This window comes from Ostrinia nubilalis, chromosome 6 (assembly GCF_963855985.1).
Source record: "Ostrinia nubilalis chromosome 6, ilOstNubi1.1, whole genome shotgun sequence".
Lineage (NCBI taxonomy): Eukaryota > Metazoa > Arthropoda > Insecta > Lepidoptera > Crambidae > Ostrinia > Ostrinia nubilalis.
The window spans coordinates 9,688,396-9,711,028 of NC_087093.1; the positions used below are offsets into that span (position 1 = coordinate 9,688,396).

Consider the following 22,633-nt stretch of genomic DNA (forward strand, 5'->3'; position numbering starts at 1 on the left):
GTGTCAATTTGACCAAACAAATTATTTGGGATATAATATTTGACAACATAAAACATTTGCTATATAAACATTTGCCAAGTAAAATTTGGCCAAATGATAATTTGACCAAATAAATTAGTTGCGAAAAGTACAGTTGCTAAAAGTTCATTTGGGAAATGAAACTTTGGCGATAAGTTGTTTGCAAAGTGAAATTTGGCGAAAAGTAATTTGGCCAAACGGAAGGATACCATCTGAAACATATTAATTAAATAAAAATTTATTGATATAGAGCTGTCAAAAGGTCCTCGTATCAGTTTAGTGTGGTGTTATTGTAATGTACCAAGTGACCTTTTGCGGCCGGCAAATTGCGGGAATCAACAAAAAGATCACGCCTAAACAGTACTTATTATTATTCTGTGCCTAAACATTCAACTAACATTCCCGTAGTTACTCGTAAGATTTTGTGATTAATAATAAAAAAACCGGCCAAGTGCGTGTCGGACTCACGCACAAAGGGTTCCGTACCATTGATTTATGAAATTAAAATTATTATTTTTTATTTAAGTTATTAGTATGAAAGAGGATGATGATTTACGAGGTATTAAAAAAAAACTACTTACTAGATCTCGTTCAAAACAATTTTCGTTGGTAGTTTTTATAGTAATGTACATCATATGTTTTTTTTTTAGATTTTTCATTATCTTATTTTAGAAGTTAGAGGGGGGGGGGGGACCAACTTTTTTCCACTTTGGAAGCGTCTGTCACGCAAACTATTCGGTTTAGAAAAAGTATTTTAGAAACCTCGATATCATTTTTGAAGACCTATCCATAGATACACGTATGTGTTTAATGAAAAAAAAAAATTTTGAGTTTCAGTTCTAAGTATGGGGAGGGGAGCCCCCAATATTTATTATTATTTTTTTATTTTTGCATCAAAATCTTAATGCGGTTCACAGAATACATCTACTTACCAAGTTTCAACAGTATAGCTCTTAATAGTTTCGGAAAAAAATGGCTGTGACATACGGACGGACAGACGGACGGACGGACAGACGGACAGACAGACAGACATGACGAATCTATAAGGGTTCCGTTTTTTCCCATTTGGCTACGGAACCCTAAAAAGCTCGTAAAAAGCCTACATTACGGTAGTGATTGTACAGAAACACAACTAGGAATGGCTTGTCAGAGTACCCCGAGCTAAAAATCATCAAGTTTGCCGATCCCGACGGCAGAGAGCCAATCAGCTAAGTCCAATATCGCTGCGCAAACAGCGCCAAATCGAACTGGCTCTCCGTCAACATGACCACCCGAATATTGCCTCCCAGCCTAAATACATAATGCCCAATTTATTACATTCTATACATCCGGCTAGCGCCAATTGTATATACCTTAAATTCCTAATCTATAGTTAGGTATGCATTTAATTTTGTATTCAAATAATACATTAGACATAATACTGTGCAATGCACCGTGTATTTCTTGTGATATACGAGTATAAGTAACTCTACCTACATTTTTGCTACGTGTTAAAAGAATTAGAAAATAAAGTCAAACGTAGAGCCACCTAATAAATGAATAAAATATCTAGCAAATATTGCAAATATGTACTTATTATAAGTATCTTAATAGACAACTTTTATTTGAATGCCTTAATAAAATAATTACGAATAAAAAAGTATACTGAGATAGGGAAACATAGTACCTACGTGAAAACCATAAGCCTCAGTTAAAAATACACTTATACGTATCAATACCTCCACTTAATCACAAGCAATCCTCGTTCATACATCCTACCCGAGCGATCAAATAAATGTAATCCCCAATTTAACTTTATAAAATTAATTTAAAATGGAGCGGCCTGGGAACAAACTACGCCGTTACTCCATCAACCTTTTCTTACTTTTTAATACTCTCTGATAAAGTTAAAGGGTTCGAATCAGTTCAATAACTTTCTTCTGGGCGACTTTTCTTTGAAGTTAATCATTTGCCTTCTTATAAGCCTTCGAATAAAAAAATAATAATTGATATTTCTTAAATTAATGTAGATTGCGTTCCCGGCCTATCTGCCCAGAATTAGATCTTACATTCAATTAACTACGAGTCTTCCTTTTAGTTTTTTGTCAAATAAAAATGGTAACTGTTTTTTTAATTACTTGCTTGTAAGCGTATAGTCTAGGATGGATATTTGCCTAATAAGAATATGATTTCATATTAAATAGAGATTCATAATGAAAATGCATTTTCTATAGTCTAAAGTGTTGTAATTTTAATAATTATCTTGAAGTCTCGCGGTGGTGGAACATAACTGTCGCTAAGACGCGCCGCCGGCTCCGTCGCAGCCGGCAAGGGGCAAACTTTTCAATTACAGCCATGTCGTGTTACCCCGCAGCGGGTTAAATTAATTCTCTCCACTTCACAAAAAGATTCACCTTACCCCACACCACCCTTGCGAACCGACATCGGCGATCCTGACGTTTTTTAATTTTTTTCCGACCATTTTCCAGGAGCCGTAACATACTGACGTTTCGCAATATTTATTTTTAATTTAACGGTTCCCGTGCAAGATTTTGAATCAGCGGGACGTGCTTACCTTTCAAGCGTTCTTTTGTGTTAACAGGTGAAATTAGAGTACACCGAATTGGATCTCAAATCAACCTCGTTACGGCGTCCGAGTGTTTCTTTTCTTCTGTGTTCGATTCGGTCGGCGCTGGTATTATTGTAGGCACTGAATAATACTGAAGGGTCATTTCGTTCAGTTAAAATACGAGAATTGATTATGTTAAATAAGTATTTTGACTAGCCGTGAATCCTATTAAAACATGGGCAGGGAGTTTGAATAATAGATTTAATGAGTTTTAATTATAGGAGCACTTAATACATTTTTATTGCCGGTAACCCTCTGTTGCATGAGGCCGTGGCGAATCGGGCAGATCGCAGCGCTCGCGTTCTGGATCACTACACGTGTTCGACACCTATTGCACTCCTGACTGCTCCCAAGGGCGAGGGGAGAATGAAGGGGCCTCAATTGTATTATAATAGCTAATTTTGTAACGCTTCAAGTAGGTAAGTGTCATTTTCAATTAGGTTTGTGTTTCCTACCTTTTAGGGGTCATAAAAATAATACTATTGTTATAAAACATAACTATTCATGATAATGCCATGGTAGATACTGATGTAAAAAAATCTCTGTGTAAAAAATTACACTGGTTTTTTCGCAGGTAAACTCACCTAGTAATTTTTAGTTTAGTTTACCTACTGCCAATTTATCAAATAACTTCGGAATACGATGAAATGAAACTCTTTCAGATTCATTTAATTAATTAATAAAATAAAATAACGGAGACGAGTAACACAAAATGCCTGGTTAGTAAAACCTTTAACATGTTTATTAACAGCTACCCAAAACGAAACTCAATTCGCGATACAATACGCTTTGCCGATTGCAAAGGACACAAATACACGATCCCGGGCTTCGATCCGATTATGTGATTTATTCACCGCTTCCGTGTTTACGGTCTCCGTCGGCCAACTAAAATATTACCTATATTTTGACAGACTAGCAAGTAACACGACCCTCGCCCCGGGGGTGAATCTCGCCCGTCTAATTTCATTTTAATGTTGTGCGTGAACAAATTATTGCACTGTCATAGTGAATAAAAATAAAACGCTTTAATGGGATAATCTGTTGCATCTGGTTTGGGGGTAATTTTTTGTTTCAGTTTACTCGATTCGTAATTAATTTCGGGTTGCAGCGGGAGGGTTAATTGCATTACACGTGATTGGATTAGTTGCGATTTAGTGTTGATTGTTTTGTGTCCATTTGAGCTTGACTATAATACCGCGCAGTGAATTTAATTAACGGTTCATATGTAAAAGTACTTGTCGTAGTAAAAAGTTAAATATCTTTAGCCGGACTTAATAAAGCTCTACATACAATATAGGTAAGACTATAACATCTCTACATAGTGTAATATTGTGGTAGAATTACAAGCCAAGAATTATTTCTATATTAACGCTCTTCGTCTATCTGCGGAGAACATTTAGTTACATAATAATATAGCCTTCTTACTAGTTTTATTCAAGTCAAGGAAAAATAATTAATAGGCTTTTTGATGTGTAATCTAGTACATTGGTATTCAGGCGTATTGATTACATCTCAAATATCCATAATTTAGTCAGATAAAAACTGTCACCTAACCTGATCTGTGAGATGAGAGGAAAAAGATTTAAGCCTATTAAATCTTTTTCCTCTCATCTCAGTACCAAATTGTACCTAAGTAGGTAATACCAAGTTAAAACGTGCGGAAAAATGACATCCAGAACTGTGCATTTGCGGGCTGCGGGCCCGTGGGCAAACTTCGTGCTGTACAAAACAAAGTTATTCAGCGGAATAAAGCGCTGCACTCCAACTCGCGTCAGGCGTCGCTCAAACCGCTGCCGGTAACTTCGCGGCAACTTTTACAGTAAATTGAATCTGGTTTCCGAACGTCTAAAAATGTTGGGTTTTGTTGTCCGTTGCACGCGACGTAGCTTTTATTTACTATTATCATCCCAAAGTATTCTGATGGTGGTTAATGAGGTTCGTTTCATTACATGTGCGAATTCTTGTATCAAAATCAGAACCTCTACTTTAAAACATACCCAAACAAATCACGAATTCATAAATTTAATTTCTGCAATATTTAAAAGCTCTACCTAGCCATAGGACCCAAGAACCTCCATTACAAAGATGTCCCAGTTATTTAATTTATTAACTTTGCTATGTTCTGTATTCTGAGGCTGAGCCTTTTATACTCATTTATAAAATCTCAAAGCAAAATACCCCTGAAAGATAGGTAACATTTGAATGTGTGCGAGAAAACCCGTTGTCATCTCGCCACAGCTGGACATCTATTATACGAGTGTTTGTCCGACCGCCGGGCGCGGGGCCGAAGGTGAATAAAAACCTGGATATTTCTCATATTTATGTCGGTGCACTCGAAAATATTCCCTGAGATCGCTACTCCTTAGTATGCGATTTCAGAGAAATGTGCTTTCACGAGTTAGATGCAGTAAGGAGCAATTTCGCGCGCGAGCGTTGCCGACCGTGGGACATAGCCCACCTGGCGCGCCCCCTCTGCCTCTTCGCTGCCCTCCGCCCTCTCTGGCTCGTTAATGATGATGTGCTCAGCCAGCAGACTATTTCACTTCTGAATACATCTTTCTCACTTTTGATGCTGTATCCCTGTCGCTCGCGGGAGCGGCGCGCTCTTCGTTTCGCTCGCCGCGCTCGCCTGGTCGCATCCACCTAGTCAATTCGGCAAACGCGTATCTACTTTGTGTCGGAAATGTAATGGAACAAATGCGGCTGGAATTAACGTCGGAACGAATGTCGGGACACGGGGTCGTTCTCTCGACGGATATTTTCCACGCGATGATTTTGATGCGCATCTATGGAGCGGTAATAACGTTTGCGGTGAAATATACTTATAAGCATTAAGATTTGAACCTAAATGCACTTCAAAGACTCTTTTAACCGAAGTATATCTGCAGTCCTATTTTAATGAAATAGAGCTTTCGTAATTTGTTGACTGTAGAGATGCCATAATTGTAGTGATTAGTTATTAACTTCAATGGATTCAGTAGGTCACTTATTGCCTGATTTAAAAAAGATTCTTCCAATAAGCAAACATTAAGGTACGACGTGATTTTCGTAAAATATGATCGTAAAATTCAGAATCTCGCCCAAAGCAAGCTCATAGAAACAGTTGATTTAACATCTTGATCGCGGGCATAATATCTGTAGCGGTGAACCTTTTGACGCCGCAACTGGCGAGTCACGCTGCTGAATTATCTTCCGTCGACGTTACATACAGTCCTACAGTTTGGGTCATGATTTTTTTTGTAAAATAGGCATATTAGGTTATAATCTGATCCAACCATTTCACCAAAAAACTACCAAAAACGGTAATGTTCTATAGGTTATGACCTCGGTTATTACCTACATTTCACGAGAAGAAGAAAATCTAGTAGAGTCAGGTATACGTCTAGGCACTAAGTCACCTTTAAAAAGTGGTTAGTTTTGGTGTTATTTTACAACAATCATGTATTGGCTCGTGGATAGGTAAACGAGTACAGTTAGGCAATTTATAAATTAAGTATTTTACGTAAATATTCACACGTTGATTATTAAACTTCCAAGCGATAATATTTTCGTTTATTTTCTTTTGACACTCGTAGCCGCGTAGTTTGAACACGCTATGCGGCTACGACAGCTACGGTGAGCTACGGGCCTTCGGATACGGTTTCACGTAATGGAATGAAAAACAATAAATAGGCACTTCTTTATTCATCACCTTGTTAATTTGTTGAGTATTATTAAACCTACATTATTAATTACTATCACCTTTTCGTTAGCAAGGAAGCAAGAAATCTAAGCCCTGAACTACACCCAATGTTGATTCATCGTATGTGTTCAGTGTTCACCTCAGGCGTAACAGCCGAAACTGCGTCTTGCGGGTGTTCGTCAGTCAATAAACCTTTTGACCGCTCACCAAGTCGGCTTCGTGAAGCTTTCATAGGGCGGGTGGCGAGCGGGATTATTGGATCATTAATCACCGCCCACCGCCCGCCCGGCCACCTCGACCTGTCGACAAGAATTATCTCATGAATATCTACACATTTGTTAGGTTGTGAGGTTGCTTACCTTAGTGTGTTGCAGATTTTAGGTGTTAAAAATAGAAAGAGTCAGTTTTCCTTGTTAGCACAGTGGCATTAAAAGGAAAATCTAGTTTATTAACGTGTATGTGTTCCCAACGTTTCCTTTTATAAAGTGTTTGACCTGTTTATTTTTAAGCGTGAAAAATAGAAAACTGTAGTGTAGTGTTTTTATTCCAAGTGGCATTACTCGTAAAAGGAAAATGATTATGAATTGTTTTGACGTATTTTATTAGCCAGGGTGTGTTCAATTCCTTAAAGTTTTATTATATTTTTACCCGACTGGTCTAGAAGGAGGGTTAAATTTTTACATACCTACATACCAAAGGTATGTCGAAAAACAGTCAAACAAACGCTGTTCCTTAGTATAGCTGGTGTGTTGTAACGTCGTTAAATATGTACAAAAATCTATATGGAAAAACAATTGCATTCACTAACCTTATTGAGCGATTTCCCGTTTAAGTCACACTTATGTAACAAAATATTGTCACAGATAGATTAGTATTATTTATTAATCCATCACATCTAATCTAAAAACATAATATCGACACGGTCCCACATCACTGCGGTATCGAGCGCTGCTCCTCCGTTCAGGAGGCCATTGCGCGGAACACCCCCTCTTGCCTCCACTATCGGTGCTTACAACAAATTCTGCACTCCCTGCTGTAAGCCTAGAGTAGAGCTAGGCACCAACTATACGGTAGCTCTATAGCTCGTGTGTTGCCCGTATTCACAAACGATGCTTGCAAGTAAAGCAGCAAATCGAACGCACAGCGTTGAATAGAGCAGTGAGATTGGTTCGTGTGTCACCCTGTGCGTCCACGCGCATTGTGAGACCTCATAGTAATTTTTGTGAATGCGAGCGTTAGTGTATGAGGTGGACTCCGACGGGCTAGTTTTTTTCTTATGCAGAAACCTATTGGTTGTCTGTAATAAAGTTATTTAGTTGCTGGGTAACCATCTTACTTTGACTTTAACAAACGTCAAAAATCTGTCAAACTCCATACAAAAAGCACCGGTTATCGTTATAGTTACGGTTATATAGGTGGTGCAACTCAGCTTTTAAGGCTTTTAACGTTTCAATTGGGGTGTTTCAATATCATTATGGTTTCTAAAAGTTACATATTTCGCAAAAGCTAATTAGATACTTTTCGATACAAAATGAATTGATATATCGATTTGAAGTTAACCACCCAGACTTTCCCACTTCCCACCTATTTGCACAACGCGCTCAAATAACACATGATCAAATTAAATGACGGCGGACCACACGTTAATGCCTCGCGTTTAAAAAATAACAAATATGTAGTTTTTGTCAGAGCTACCTTTTCCAAAAACACGTTTTGTTTGCTTTCAATTCGCCACAGCGGGGGGCTTTCGCTGATAGATGTTTGAAGTTAAATCTCCCTTTAAACGCTTCAAATGTGATTCAGTGCGCGCCTTTTTGAAGGGGCTTAAGTGACTTAGTACGCAGACTGCAGCTCCCTCCATTCAAAAAGACTTTGGTTCTTAGAGATGAATTCGGGTTTAATTCTGATCAATTCACATCGGTTAATGGTACAAATATCGTGAACTTTAACGCTTGGTAAGTTTAACTCGTACATAATTTTAGCAAAAGCTCTACATTTTCATTTAGAAACTAAAACATATTTTTTTGATAACATAGGTACTCAGGTATCTACATGAAAACCTTAATACATAATTACTTACTATTCAAAGAGATCTTAAACATTGAAATTCCCTGTGTCCAACTTTAAATGAATTATCAAAGTTTTCTTTTAAATAAATCTATAGAGCTACTTAGCCGCCAGCAAACCAGAACTGCTACATAAGAAATCATCTTACTTTATGACAATTTATCAGTAAAAATTCTTAAATAATGTTCAAACCCTTATTCAAGCGACTCAGTCTTGCCATGAGTAGACTTTGTACGCATTTAATTAGAATCTCGCTTAGCCGCGTTATACTGGAAACTAAACCCCTTGGCTTAAGAGACCCCTAATAACATATTATGAGCACATCGGAATATCTGCCCTATTAGCTTCTCACAAAAACTACTTTCTGTTGCATCCCCAAGCTTGAGGCCTGGAAAAAAAGCACGTGTTCTATTTGGGCTTACACGCACCCCTTAAACAAAAGGTTAACAAGTAACGTTGTAAATTGAAATGAATATTCATCGTATTAGAAAAAAAAACATGAAAATAAATGTATTCTATAGAATCCACATCCGACATGTCATGAAAATAAAACAGTTTGTGTTAGATTTTTCATGGTTATGTTAAAGTTCAGTTTCAAGTCAAATTCTAATTATTTGTAAGTAAACGCATAATAACGTTGCAATAGTTTTAACTACTAATTTAATTTCTTAAGTATAGCCATCTCATAACAACTAGAGATGAAACGGATATCCGGTAACTATCCGGTAGGCCGGATATCCGGCCTAAATTTACTATCCGGCTGGATACCGGATAGTAACTCACTATCCGGCCGGATACCGGATATTAAAAAACTACAAAAAATTTCCTATTAATAAAATGAAATACATGAATCTTTGAGGTAAATATCAATAAAATGGCTTATAATAATTAAGGGTTTTATTTAAAGTCCAAAAAGTTACAAAAAAGCCATATTAAGGCCTTTCAAAAAACTAATTTCTTTTTCTGAGCTATTCACTCTAATGACGAATACATAAATATACTTAACATCAAATAAATCGCACCTTCCGCGACGCGAACTTTAAAGATTTTCTTCTGACACAATCATGGTGCCCCAACAATATTGGTGTTATTTGAAAGCCCAATAAATAAACTTAAAGAAAAACACATTTTTTTTTATAAACAACATGTACCATAAATGTGACTTGAAAAAAGGCCTCACTTGGGGCTCACCTCTGGGACCAAGTAGACCAATTTCTGTGGTTATAAAATCAAATAATCTTAAGTGTTCTTTTTAACTAATATCGACATTCAGCATGAAAGAGTGGTGGGGCTGTTGGAAAGGCTAGACGCTTCCAAGGGGCCAGGTTGTGATGATGTACCACCTATCTTCTTAAGAAACTGTGCTGAATCATTGGCTTTTCCTATAACCCTGTTATTTAACCGATCAATAAGGGAGTGTATTTGTCCCACTATCTGGAAAAAAGCCTTCGTAATTCCAGTGCATAAGAAGGGGTCTAAATTACAAATACAAAACTATAGGCCGATCTCTATCCTTAACACTCTTAGTAAATTACTTGAAAAAGCTGTATTTGAAAGTATTTAACCCATCATCAGCAACTCCATATCCACTCATCAACATGGCTTTTTAAAGAAAAAATCCACTGTCACTAACCTAGCTGAGTTTACAAATTACGTTCTATGTGAAATGGAAGGGGGAGGGCAGGTTGACGTGATCTACACCGATTTTGAAAAAGCTTTCGATCGTGTCGATCACGTCATCCTGATCAACAAACTATATACACTCGGTATACGAGGGAATCTGTTGAGGTGGGTTGAGTCCTATCTAACTAACCGTTCTCAAGCAGTGGTCGTGGGGGGATACAAATCAGACTTCATAAATATTCCATCCGGGGTTCCTCAGGGATCTCACCTTGGTCCTCTCTTTTATTGTGCTTATATTACGACATCCACAGATGTTTTAAATACTCTAAACATTTGTTATATGCTGACGATAAGAAAATATATATGAAAATTAATTCTACTCTAGACTGTGAACTTATTCAACATGATCTTAACTCTCTTTATACGTATTACAAGATGAATAATATTAAGGTAAACATAAAAAAATGTCAATGTTTAAGCTTTAGTCGTAAAAACACAATAATTAATTATCCGTATAATTTTAACAACACGATCATTGAGAGGACCAAGATAGTGAGAGACCTGTGAGTCTGGTTGGACTCTAAAATGCTCTTGTCCGAACATATTGACCACATCACAAAGCAGGCTTACCGCAACTTAGGCTTTCTAATGAGATCTTGCAAGCCATTTAGAAACATCCATAGTTTGAAAGTGGTTTACTACGCTTACTGTCGAAGTATCCTTGAATACGCAAGTGCCATATGGTCTCCTCAATACAATAAATACATAGACAGAATTGAGAGAATCCAAAAACTTTTTGTAAAGCACCTTAACTACAAGACCCATAGGCATAGCGTATCTTACGAGGACGACTGTCGTCACTACTCACTCATGCCTCTTAAATCTCGGCGTGAGTTACTAGACATGTCTTTACTACATGATATTGTAAATAGTAATATTAATAACCCTATTTTACTTGAACAAATTCAGTTCCGTACCCCCAAGTATCGCACGGCCAAGACTCCTTTGTTCAATGTGCCTTTGCACCGCACTAACTATGCCAAGAACTGTGTTATGTCTCGTTTGCTTAGTACCTATAACAATAATCATAGTGAAATAGATTTATTTAATCTCTCAAAGGGCTCATTAAAACAGCAAATATTTCAGGCATACATGGATATGGATGAAACCTAATCATTACCATTGTATGAGTTGGATATGACATAATTATGACACAATTGATCAGATTTTTTTTTCTTCTATCCTTTTATTCTAAAATCCAAACATCACACCTTCGTCTTTGTATTTCCTGTTGTCTAGGAGCTTTCTATCCTCGCCATGCGCCAGCCAGCACATCTTGTTTTATTTTTGCTTTTTTTTATCTGCATTATTGTTTATTTTTGTAACCTAAAATAACAAATTACATTATTTATTCTGTTGTTCCTACACACTTAAATTAGCTGTGAGACTCTGTAATTGGCTAGAGTTATATAATGTACTACTCTGTAACATGTAAATTGTCGACCAAGCTGTTGAGTTTCCAAATAAATAAATAAAAAAAAAAATAATAAAAAAACAGATGAAATCCCAATTTAACAGTTTTATAGCCATAAAAGTTGGCTCGAGCGTAACTACCTATTTTTTGAAGAAGTGACTCTGGACTGGATCCTTCTAAAGACACATTTTGGGGTAAGAACCTTTCCTTTAATGAAATGAAGTTTAGAACTAGGCTTTCAAATGGTTCCAATGTTGTTGGGAAGTGGGGATGCATACGTTTGATAAGTGCTTGTCGCGGGAGGTGCGATTTATTTGATGCCGAGTGTAGTAAATATCTGTTAATGTCGAAATATTGCCAAATAAAATAGGCGATCTTTTTTTCACTGATGGTCTACTAAACTAATTTCATTTTCGCTATTCAATCACACACTCACGATGGCAACCGAAATCGCCCGAATTGAACTGCCCCCTAGACAAGTGGCAAAATCTGACATTCTATTCGGACGGATTCGATTTTCGAAGTGTGACTAGTCTAGTCTACTAATAGACCCACTGATCGCGTTCGAAGCACCTGTGCGGCGTTAAACTGGCCACGACATGCAACGAGACAATGGGCCAACTATCCGGCCGCCGGATATCCGGCTATCCGGCCTAGCAGCTGGCCGGATATCCGGTATCCGGTATCCGGCCAAACAACTATCCGTTTCATCTCTAATAACAACAGCTTCAGATGATGATCAGACCCAGTTTAAGTTTTAAATAAGCGTCAAGAACTTCACAGGTGCAACCCCGCCCAAACCATAATGGCCTAGTAAGTAATCAGACTAAACTATGACTGTATCTATACCCATAATGATATATCTAGGAAAACGGCTGTTATTGAATGTATTCGCAGCATCAGCGGCTGAGTTTCAATTAAAATTGTATCTAAACGCGTTAAGCCCGTGTCGCAAATTGGAGGCGCCCGTATCGCTGTCCGGCGTCGGTGTCGGTGTCATGCACCGCGTTCTCACTTTAAGCCGCGTATCAGAGGGCGCGGTACCTAGGGCTGCCTCTTTCGACAAGATTTTATTTTTAGAAATACCTACATATAACAAACAGCAACTGAGCAACCTCCTTCGTTTGTAGTCAGCCAGCGGTCATTGAATCTCTGAAAGATGAAAATCCCGTTCTTTCACACAGCACTTTTGTTTCACGTTGACGGTAGACGTAGTTATGCCAATGATAAGTAATGTAGGTACCTCTATCTCCGTACCCTGCGGACGGCAGAGCATGAGCATCGTTGAAAAGACGACGCGCAGGTAAAATAACCTCCGTCAGGCACTGATTTGATGTTAAATTGAAGAAATCGTTTGCTGTTACATACAGAAACCGCATGCAAGTGACTTTTTCCTACTGTTTCCTATTGATCTACGAAAGTCAGATATATACGGTACGGAACAGTTTTTCAGGTGTATTTCAGGACTGCGTACTGGTCTTGATCCGTTCAGGGTGTAGTGCGAGTATCTCCATTGCTCTACAAAACCTGTTACTATTACTTTAAAAACTATCGGTAGCCCTAAGCGTGAACTGTAGCAGTGTAGCGTATGCGCCCGCCATGTGCGGGCACAATGGCCGCATTCTCATGGACTCAGCCCGGTAAGCCGATTGCGTGACGTCATCGCGCGCCCTGCACATTGATGCAATTACCAAACAATACCGGACTTTTATTTTCGTACACGCCTTTCAAAATGAGTTTTTGAAGCGATGCACTAAACATGCTCTTTGTGTGTTGTGTTTATTCAAAGATGAATGAACTAAGGGAAGAAGAGAATAGATAAATAGAAATAATATTACAACAAAGTTGACTAATTAACTATTAATTTATTATTTACTAGTAATTTAATTTGGTGAGGCTGACAATAGTAACTGAGTTTCTTGCGCTGCTTCTTCTCAGCACTGGCCCATGTATTGTCCTGAAGCAGTGGTAGGGTTAATACTGGGACGTGTAAAGGCTATATTTCACCGGGACACCATGGCGGCGCAACCAGTCGCCGGCTACCAACAAAATGTATGCAGCTCTATAGAGAGTTACTCACCTGGTGTCCGTTTGGTTGCGCAAAGCTGCATACATTTTGTTGGTAGCCGGCGACTGGTTGCGCCGCCATGGTGTCCCGGTGAAATATAGCCCTAAAAGTGCTTTTTAAAGCCTTAAGCCTTGAGTTATGAGTTTTATGAGTTTTTTTTATGGGTACATCCCCAAGATAGACTTAAAGCGATCTCATAAAGGTAGCAGGAAGGCGTTGGATACAGACCACTACCAACCGGCCAATCTGGAAATCATTCGGGGAGGCTTAAGCCTTAGATTGGTTCTGCAGTGGACGTCCTGTGTTTGAAAATAATGATAAGATGACTTTGTCATGTTATAAGTATGATAGTGAATAGTGAAAGAGATCGAGTTGTTAATATTATGATATTAAGTATGAAGACAAGAATCACCTTGTAGCTTTGTAATTTATGTTTTCAGTATTCCTGACAATCTCTTCGTGCCTACTTCGAGCAATAACTGCATTGTTGAGTTACATTCTTTTGTCACACAAAAGTTACGTACAAGTACGATTATCGATTGGCTTAGCAATTCGGCTAAATAAGTAATGACCCCATTATGAGCGCGGCCTATGCACACCCGAGGGCGCGAGCCGGCTTACCGCGGGATCGGGAGCGGTCCGCGCTCTATAATCCCGCGTGTAAAACATCGCTGAAGCTACATTTGCCCGTCAAAAACTTTTATTTAGATGTTAATATTATTATTCACTTAAAGTATAACTACAGTCATTACATGGAAAACCTAGAATCTATCAATAGGTAAATGATTAAATATTTGATGTCGCTAATGTGGGAAGAAGTATAAAGAGTCCGATCTAAAAGATTTCAAATTTACAACATTTACCTAGGTACCTATCGACTTCGAAGTTTGTTCATCAATTGTTTCAGGAACTTATGAACTGTTGGTGCAGTGTCTGTCAATCAGTCAGTATGATTTTGATGTCTGTGTTTTCAAAACTATGGAACGATTTTAAGTTTTGGGCAGCCACGACTATTGCTGGTGTACCTTGTGCTGCACAACCTTGTTATTGTTGTACTGGTTTGACAATTCTGCAGTTCGGGACTATTCCCACCTCTCGTATCCAGCGCTACAACTCCTGTGTAGCCAGGGTCTACAGCTTGACCGCCATTAAAAACCCAACCAGTGAAGACAAAGTTTGTCCCGGGGAAAGTTAAACTGTCATTGGACCCGCAGCGAAATTAATCAGAAGAACATAAGAGAAGTTCGAAGTCGCCGGGGCCCTGGGCAGCCTGCCACCGCCGTCACTGGTGCACGCGCACAAGCCGCACCCGCTCAAGCTGTAGCAATGATCTTACTTAACGTCCGTACTGTTCTTTAGCGGTGCAGCACGAGCGCGGGCCCCGCAAGCCGTAGCTTCACGCGGGAGCCCTAGGCAGCTTGCCACTGCCGTCCCTAGTGCACGCGCACAAGCCGCACCCGCTCAAGCTGTACCAATGATCTTACTTAACGTCCGAACTGTTCCTTAGCGGTGCAGCACGAGCGCGGGCCCCGCAAGCCGAAGCTTCACGCGGGGGCTCTGGGCAGCCTGCCGCCGCCGTCGCTGGTGCACGCGCACAAGCCGCACCCGCTCAAGCTGTCGCCGCCCTCGCCCTTTGCCCCGCTGCCGCAGCCTTTCAACTTTCAGGTAAACAAACGAGGAGTACCTACACGTAGTAAAAGTAAAGGCTACTAAAGGATATTAGTTATATCACAATCAGAGCTTTTTTCTTTCATATTAACTAAAAGGTTTCTGTTGGTTATGATATCGCTGTGAATTAAATGTTATTATTGGGTTTAAAACACTAGCTTTAAAATACTAAATACTCGTAAATCCATTATAAGGTAGGGGATGGCGTAACGGATGACTTTCCTAATACTTTTTGAGTATTCTTTGGGCAATAGAGAACTACTTACTCACTTTTTATCATATGAACCTGGTCGTTACTACCTAGATACTTTTCTTTTCAGTCGTAGTGCTTCTGATCTAGCAAAGAATAAATAGCTTAGTGCTTAGGTACTTACTGGAAAAAGATCAGTTAATCAAAGGAAAGCTCACTAAGCTTATTGTTCAAACGTGGCAATTTATAAGGTTTAATAGATAGGCAGTCAAATGAAAGTAAATTACCTACTAACATGAATATCAAAAAACAGTTCAGCATAAGCGGGTCAAGCGATCAGGCCCCACTGAGCACGGCATCGTCAGCGGGCTCGAGCGGCGCGGGCGGCGCCGGAGCCGTCAGCCCGTTGCCGCTGGTCCCCGAGCCCTTCTTAGCGCCGCCGCCGCCGGGCCTGCTGCATATACTCATGTCCACTGACAAATGCCAGGTGCGTGGCCAATATCCAGACAAACGCTATAGTTAGTAACAAATTGAAACGACACCAGCACTTCTTAAAAATCCGCCTCATTGGACCTACCCTCCAAAATGAGCTTTGAAATCAATAAATTGCCAGTCAACTCAGTTCGCGACCTGATTACGTCGTAGTCCCCATTGCTAGAAACTATAATGTCCACACTGTCCACTAAACCTATTGTTTACAAAGCTTGCTATAAGTAATAATAATACGGCGCGCGCTGTGTTAAAAATTTAGCGTTAATTATTTATAAACAAACACATTGTTAAACAATACTAAAACGTGCATGCGGGATTGCAAACTTTCAGCAATTAGCAAAAACTACAGGATTTTTATTTTCTGACGTTTTAATTGTTGTAAATTGTATCTAGGTACCTCTAACTTTTGCGAACCATTTTACTATTTCAAGACTAGATTTGGAACTTTACAGTGTACTTATACCTACATCTACTCTACTACACAATACATGAACGATGATAATGGCCTAAACGACATCGTTTAACAATTTAATTTATTTGTTAAACATCACTGAATCATCCTCGAAAAAAATCGTGACATACTCGTACTTAATTATGAATCATTTTTTCTTAGGAGTTGATGTGGAGCGCCAAGCAGCTGCAACTGCAAGGAGACCCCACGCTGCTGCGGCCCCCGCCTAGTGCTTTCGGGGCTCCGTTGGCTCCGACTTGGGAGTTATTGCAGGTAACTCAATACATAAGTTACACCTTCACCACAACAAAACTTAGTAACAGTCTCAATACTGAGTTAACACCATGACACATTTTATACAATAACTCCAAGCACAGCTTTTCTAAAAGAATTCTTATAAGAAGTTCAGAAGTTTTAGATTCTTTGCTTGCTTCGAAATTGTTAAAAAGTTAGTTAGTTACTAAAGTAAAATAAAGTGACGTCTCAACCGTATAGTCCGTTCGTTTCAGCCGAAAGACGTCAACTGCCGGACAAAGGCCTCCCCCAAGGATTTCCACAAAGACCGGTCCTGCGCCGCTCGCATCCAGGCACCTCCCGCGACCTTCACCAGATCGTCGGTCCACCTAGTGGGAGGCCTGCCCACGCTACGTCTTACGGCTCGTGGTCGCCACTCAAGAACTTTCCTGCCCCAGTGGCCATCAGCTCTCCGAGCTATGTGCCCCGCCAACCGTATAGTATTTGGTGTCAAATACAATGAGGAAAGAGGAAAACCAGCGTTTTACCAGGATAAAATAAATAGTTGTTTATTTGAAGATAGTTTCATGTATGCTTCAGGCGCTTACAAAAACACGGGTAGTAAAAGGTCGCGCTGTTTTGATAGGCATACAGTAAAAACTTTGAGGGGTGTGTACACGACTTCCGGGTAGGTGGCTTTTTGACTTGAGGGGCGGGCGCGGAGTCGCGATTGGTCGCCGAGGGTGACTTCTCGCCTTCAATTCACTTACCCCGCCCATTCGCGACACTTAATATCAGTGCGATTGTATATTGTCCTTACCTAATCCCAAGTCGAATACATAGATGAGTACCGATCCGTAGCTTCTCCGATATTTTTAGGAAAGACATAGTAGGTACTTACCTACTTACTTAGTTGCAAGAAGAAGTTTATTCCATTGTACTGAATTTTGATAGAGCGTCTTTGATTTTACCATTGGATTTTACCATGTGGCCCTACCTAATAATACGAGTAAATGTAGAGAGCTTATTAGAAATTAGAAAAATCTAAGATTAATTATTATAAGTAGTAAAGTAACTTGTGTCGGTTCGTCGGCATCAATCGCATTTCTAGTGGCATCGCATTCGTACTGGAAGTGATTAAACTTTTTTAGTAAAAACCACGCCCTGATCTGATACTCCTAGTTCATAGATTAATCTTACATTTGAAGAGAGAGAGAGCATACTAGACTTCTTATGCATTTGCGTTTTGCGTGCTCTACCAAAAACCTGATGTTTTGAAAATGGCAACACTGAAAAAACTCGCTTAATTAGGTACCTTATTCAATAGGAGACCAGCGCTCGCCTGCTTTTCATGGCAGTGCGATGGGTGCGGTGCCTAGCACCATTTCAGGCGCTCGCGCATTCTGACCAGCTGGTGTTGCTCCGAGCGGCGTGGAAGGACCTGTTCCTACTGCACTTGGCACAGTGGTCTGCGCCTTGGGATCTGGCACCATTGCTGGCCGCGCCCGCAGCCCGCGCTCGGTTGCCGCCCGACCCGTTGGCTGACTTGGAGCTTAACACTTTACAGGTTGGTAACGACAGCAGATCAAATTAAGCACTGCGGCATCTTAAGCATTCCAATTAATTATAGGCTAATTTGCTATTGAGTGCGTAAAGATATCTTGGATGATAACGAACTTTTAGGTTTAAAAGTGACGTTTAGAAGCTACATAAGTACTTAGCCCAAAGGTGTCGGTGTCGCACACTGGATCGAGCCCATACAAAACGTTGGACATCGCTTCCTTACTCAGTGTTTTTAAAATAAAATGAGATTGCGTCAACGTAGTAACTTCAAATTTTTACAGTGTAAGGTTGACAAGTTTATCTTTCTAATGTGATAGATTTTACTTATTAGATGGCAATTAATATAAGTGAAAAAAATTCTTAAAATATAGTGATGAAAAACTTGTATTTATTGTTCAATTAAAAGCAAATACTCACTCATTTTGGTCTGTTTCCATATTTAAAGAGTAACATAGTCTAACAATACTCTAAATTTATTCTCATTAAGTGTTAAAATTATTAAAGAAATATTTTTGTAAACGCCTGATTTTTCATTGCACACAATCACTTTGTTCGATTTTGTCGAGCTTGATTTCATATTCTGTTAACTGTTAGATACATAATCTAACAATACACTAAATTTATTCTCATTAAGTGTTAAAATTATGAAAGAAATGTTTTTGCAAACGCCTGATTTTTCATTGCACACAATTAGGGGTTGCAATCGAATATTCGAATATTCGAATATTCGAATTTAGATTCCAAATTTAATATTCGAATAGTAAATTAGCATGTATTCGAATATTCGAATATTACAAAAATAAACAGAAAAGATAGAACGAAGACAACTTAGTGTTTGCAAATGTGGTCGGAGGCATCAAATACATATCACCAACTAAAAGAACTAGTCATTGATGCTTCCGACTTCATTGATGAACATTAAGTTGTCTTGCGAAACCAAGGTTCCAAATTACCTGAAAGAGACAACTTTATTGAGCAAAGTCAGCTAACGATGCTGAAGACGGCGGACGGTAACGTCAACAAAAGCCGAGGTTCTGGGTGAGATCGAAAAGATTTATGGACAGCTACATACCTCCAAACCTGTAAATAACTCAGCAACAGATGCTAGGTTAACGCAAGAGCTAGGTTAACGCCACACTATACCAAAGACATCCCGTATATCAGCCTATACGAGATTGATTAGGAAGGCTCTCAAACAGCTAAAGAACAACAAGGCACCGGGTGATGACAGAATAACCTGGGAGCTTCTGAACGCGGGTGGAACACCGAAACTCGTTCCGTCTTACTCTAAGAAACAACGCCAGAGGCATGGGATAGAAGCGTGGTGATGCTTTTCTTAGACTATGAGAAGGCCTTAGATTCGATCGATACTTAGGCAGTGCTGCAGTCTCTTCAGCGGTGCCGTATTGACTATCGGTATATCGAGATGCTGAAATGCCTGTACAGAAACGCTACCATGTCGAGCCGAGTACAGGAGCAGAGCACGAGGGCGATTCCTCTGCAGGGAGGCGTCAGGCAGAGAGATGTTATATCTCCGAAACCATTGACCGCTGCATTGGAAGACGCTTTCAAGCTCCTTGAATGGAAAGGATTAGGCATAATTACCTTTCAATAGCGAATACATCACTCAGCTTCGGTTTGCTCACGATATTGTGGTCATGGCAGAATCACTTGAAGACCTCGGCACAATGCTCGAAGACCTTAATCGAGTCTCTCAACAGGCAGGCCTTCGGATGAACATGGACAAAACGAAGCTTAGGTCCAAAGTCCTTAGGTCCAATGTTTCGGTTGGAGCTCGATTCTCGAGACTGTTGTGCTGTGTTGACAAGTATGTCTTCCTCTGATAAACGATTCGGCTAGGTAGATTAAATTTCGAGAAAAAGGTAAATCGTCGAATCCAACTCGGCTGGGCAGCGTTCGGGAAACTATACAACATCTTTTCGTCCAAACACCTCAGTGCCTAAAGACGAAATTCTTCAATCAGTGTGTGTTACCTCTACCAGTGATGGCACACGGCTCGGAAACGTGGCCTCTTACAAAAGGATTTATAAATAAGCTCAAAATTGCACAGCGTGCTATGGGGAGGGCTCTGCTCAGTGTTTCTTTACGAGATTGAATCAGAAATGAGGAGATCCGTAAACGAACTAAAGTCGCTGACATAGCCCGACGGATTAGCAAGCTGAAGTGGCAATGGGCAGATCACATAGTACGCTGAAATGATGGCCGATGGGGCAGAAAGGTTCTGAAGTGGAGGCCACGTACCAAAAAGCGCAGCGTGGGACGTCCACCCACAAAGGTGGACCGAAGACCTCATATAGGTAGCGGGAAGGCGCTGGATACAGGCCGCTGCCAACCAGTCATTGTGGAAGTCATTGGGAGAGGCCTATGTTCAGCAGTGGACGTCCTATGGCTGAAATGATGATGATGATGAGAATTTTATAACTGTTTTAAAAACTATATTGTTAAATAGTTAAAATATAGTTCCTACAGTAATAAAACCAGCAATAAAACATTGATAATTTAAGTACTTTTTATTTTTTTTGAAGTATTCGAATATTCGAATAATATTCGAATATCACTGAAAAAATATTCGAATATTCGAAATAGAAAACTATCGAATATTTGCAATCACTACACACAATCACTTTGTTCGATTTTGTCGAGCTTGATTTTATATTCTGTTAGCTGTTAGATACATACTAATGCAATTTTATAGGGACTTAGCGGACTACAAAACTAACTCCAATCAACAGATTGCCTAAGCCAATCTACGTTTGTAGCTAAAAACTGGTTCTCATTATAATGACACTACTTCTTCTTGCGACAAACAGTGTCAATGAAATTATTGTTTTTTTTTATAGTTATCTGATAAATAAAATGTGTAACTCAGTACCTACCTAACACAATCATAAATTAAGAAAAAAATACATACAAAATGTATGTATGGTATGTACTAAATTCAACGACAATCTTTTGAGATGATGACAATATGATTTTTTTACTATATCTGTTTTATAGTATTTCTTTATGTTCATAAAGTATTAACTACGTTAGTACTTACCTCTGTTTATCTGAAGAGAGTGTATGCGAAAACAGCTCTAGTATCCTAGCTAAAGAACTAGCGCGATCTTTCATCGTGGTTTTTAATAATGCATACAAATCTCTATTTGACTTGAGGTTTTTCATTTTAATGAGTATTTTTACTGAATTGCACACGATAAACAACTCATAAACCAAAATAAACATCTTTGGTTTACCTGACATTATTTTAGTGTAACGAATTTTACCTAAGTTAATTTTGCTATGCGGAAAAATGAGGCGCTTTTATTTAGTTTTTTGTGATTTTCTCGAAAATATGGATGAATAAGGGTCTAAAAACTGAGTAATAATATCGCCCACGTTGTCATCTATCATCTCTCATTCATGGTTTGTTAAAGATCGCCCAAGATGTCAACTAAAACACGCAGTTTTCATTTAAAAAAATACCTTTTAAAAATACGTCAAAATAGCCAAGCTAGAAGTTTTTTAGGCACTCATTTTAACACACAGATTAAGATAAAGGTATAAGCTAATACATTAATAAGTAATAACATAAAACCAGTAAACGAAATTGGATAAATTGACAATACAAACAGAAGTCAGAAAATCCATGATTTTGACTTTGTTCACTTTACGGTCGCACCACATAACTATGATAGTAGATCATGACTTGATATTAGTGATATTTGATAGAATGAAGTCTCATCTTTCAATTTATATGCAAATCAATCTTGTTTTAAGTAGTTGCATTTAAAGCACCATGTCCAACACCTTGTATGGGCTCGATCCACCGTGTGTCGGGTCGGATCCGAGGAACGCAGTATTTCGATTCCCAATGCGCCACTGGACTGTTGTGGCGAACCTTGGACATCCAAGTGGCGTACCCACTCGTAGCACAAGCATAATATCAATAACTTACTTACTTACTAATTATATTATTTCATCAACAGGAAATTCTATGCCGATTCCGTCAAATAGCACCAGACGGCAGCGAGTGCGGTTGCATGAAGGCGATCGTTCTATTCTCACCAGGTTGGTACTAACTTTGACAACATTAGCTACCTACTGTTTAACATCTTCTGTGGAACAAAGAGATTAATTGTTGTGTAGTCGGTTATACTGCGAGCGCCTCAGTGCTCTCACTCCTGGGTGCTCGCAGTGCTATAACGGAACACATCATCAATTTCCAATTCCCCCCAATTGATCCAGCAGATACCTACGCCTGGTCTCGTTGCTATTTGTCATCAGCAGTGGAGCACATACTTAGATAAGGTTGAATTCTGTTATACTGCGAGCGCTGCTAAGTGCGCTCACTGGAGGGTTTGGAGCACTAAGCAGTAGATACTCCTGCTATAACGGAACACACCATCTATTTCCAATTCCCCCAACTGATCCAGTCCAGGTACGCCTGGTCTTGTTGCTATTTGTCGCCAGGAGCAAACAGATTATGGGTGTG

The 22,633-nt window shown here is 39.3% G+C and overlaps 1 protein-coding gene across 1 annotated transcript in view; it reads left to right on the forward strand.

The window, feature by feature from the left end:
- Nucleotides 1-22,633, forward strand: part of LOC135072820 (protein dissatisfaction) — a 34,848-nt gene that overhangs the window by 11,384 nt on the left and 831 nt on the right. The window contains exons 4-8 of the mRNA XM_063966857.1: nucleotides 15,048-15,205; nucleotides 15,712-15,885; nucleotides 16,504-16,614; nucleotides 17,903-18,142; nucleotides 22,128-22,209. Of these exons, the coding sequence (XP_063822927.1) occupies nucleotides 15,048-15,205; nucleotides 15,712-15,885; nucleotides 16,504-16,614; nucleotides 17,903-18,142; nucleotides 22,128-22,209 (765 nt within the window). The remainder of the gene's footprint in view (nucleotides 1-15,047; nucleotides 15,206-15,711; nucleotides 15,886-16,503; nucleotides 16,615-17,902; nucleotides 18,143-22,127; nucleotides 22,210-22,633) is intronic.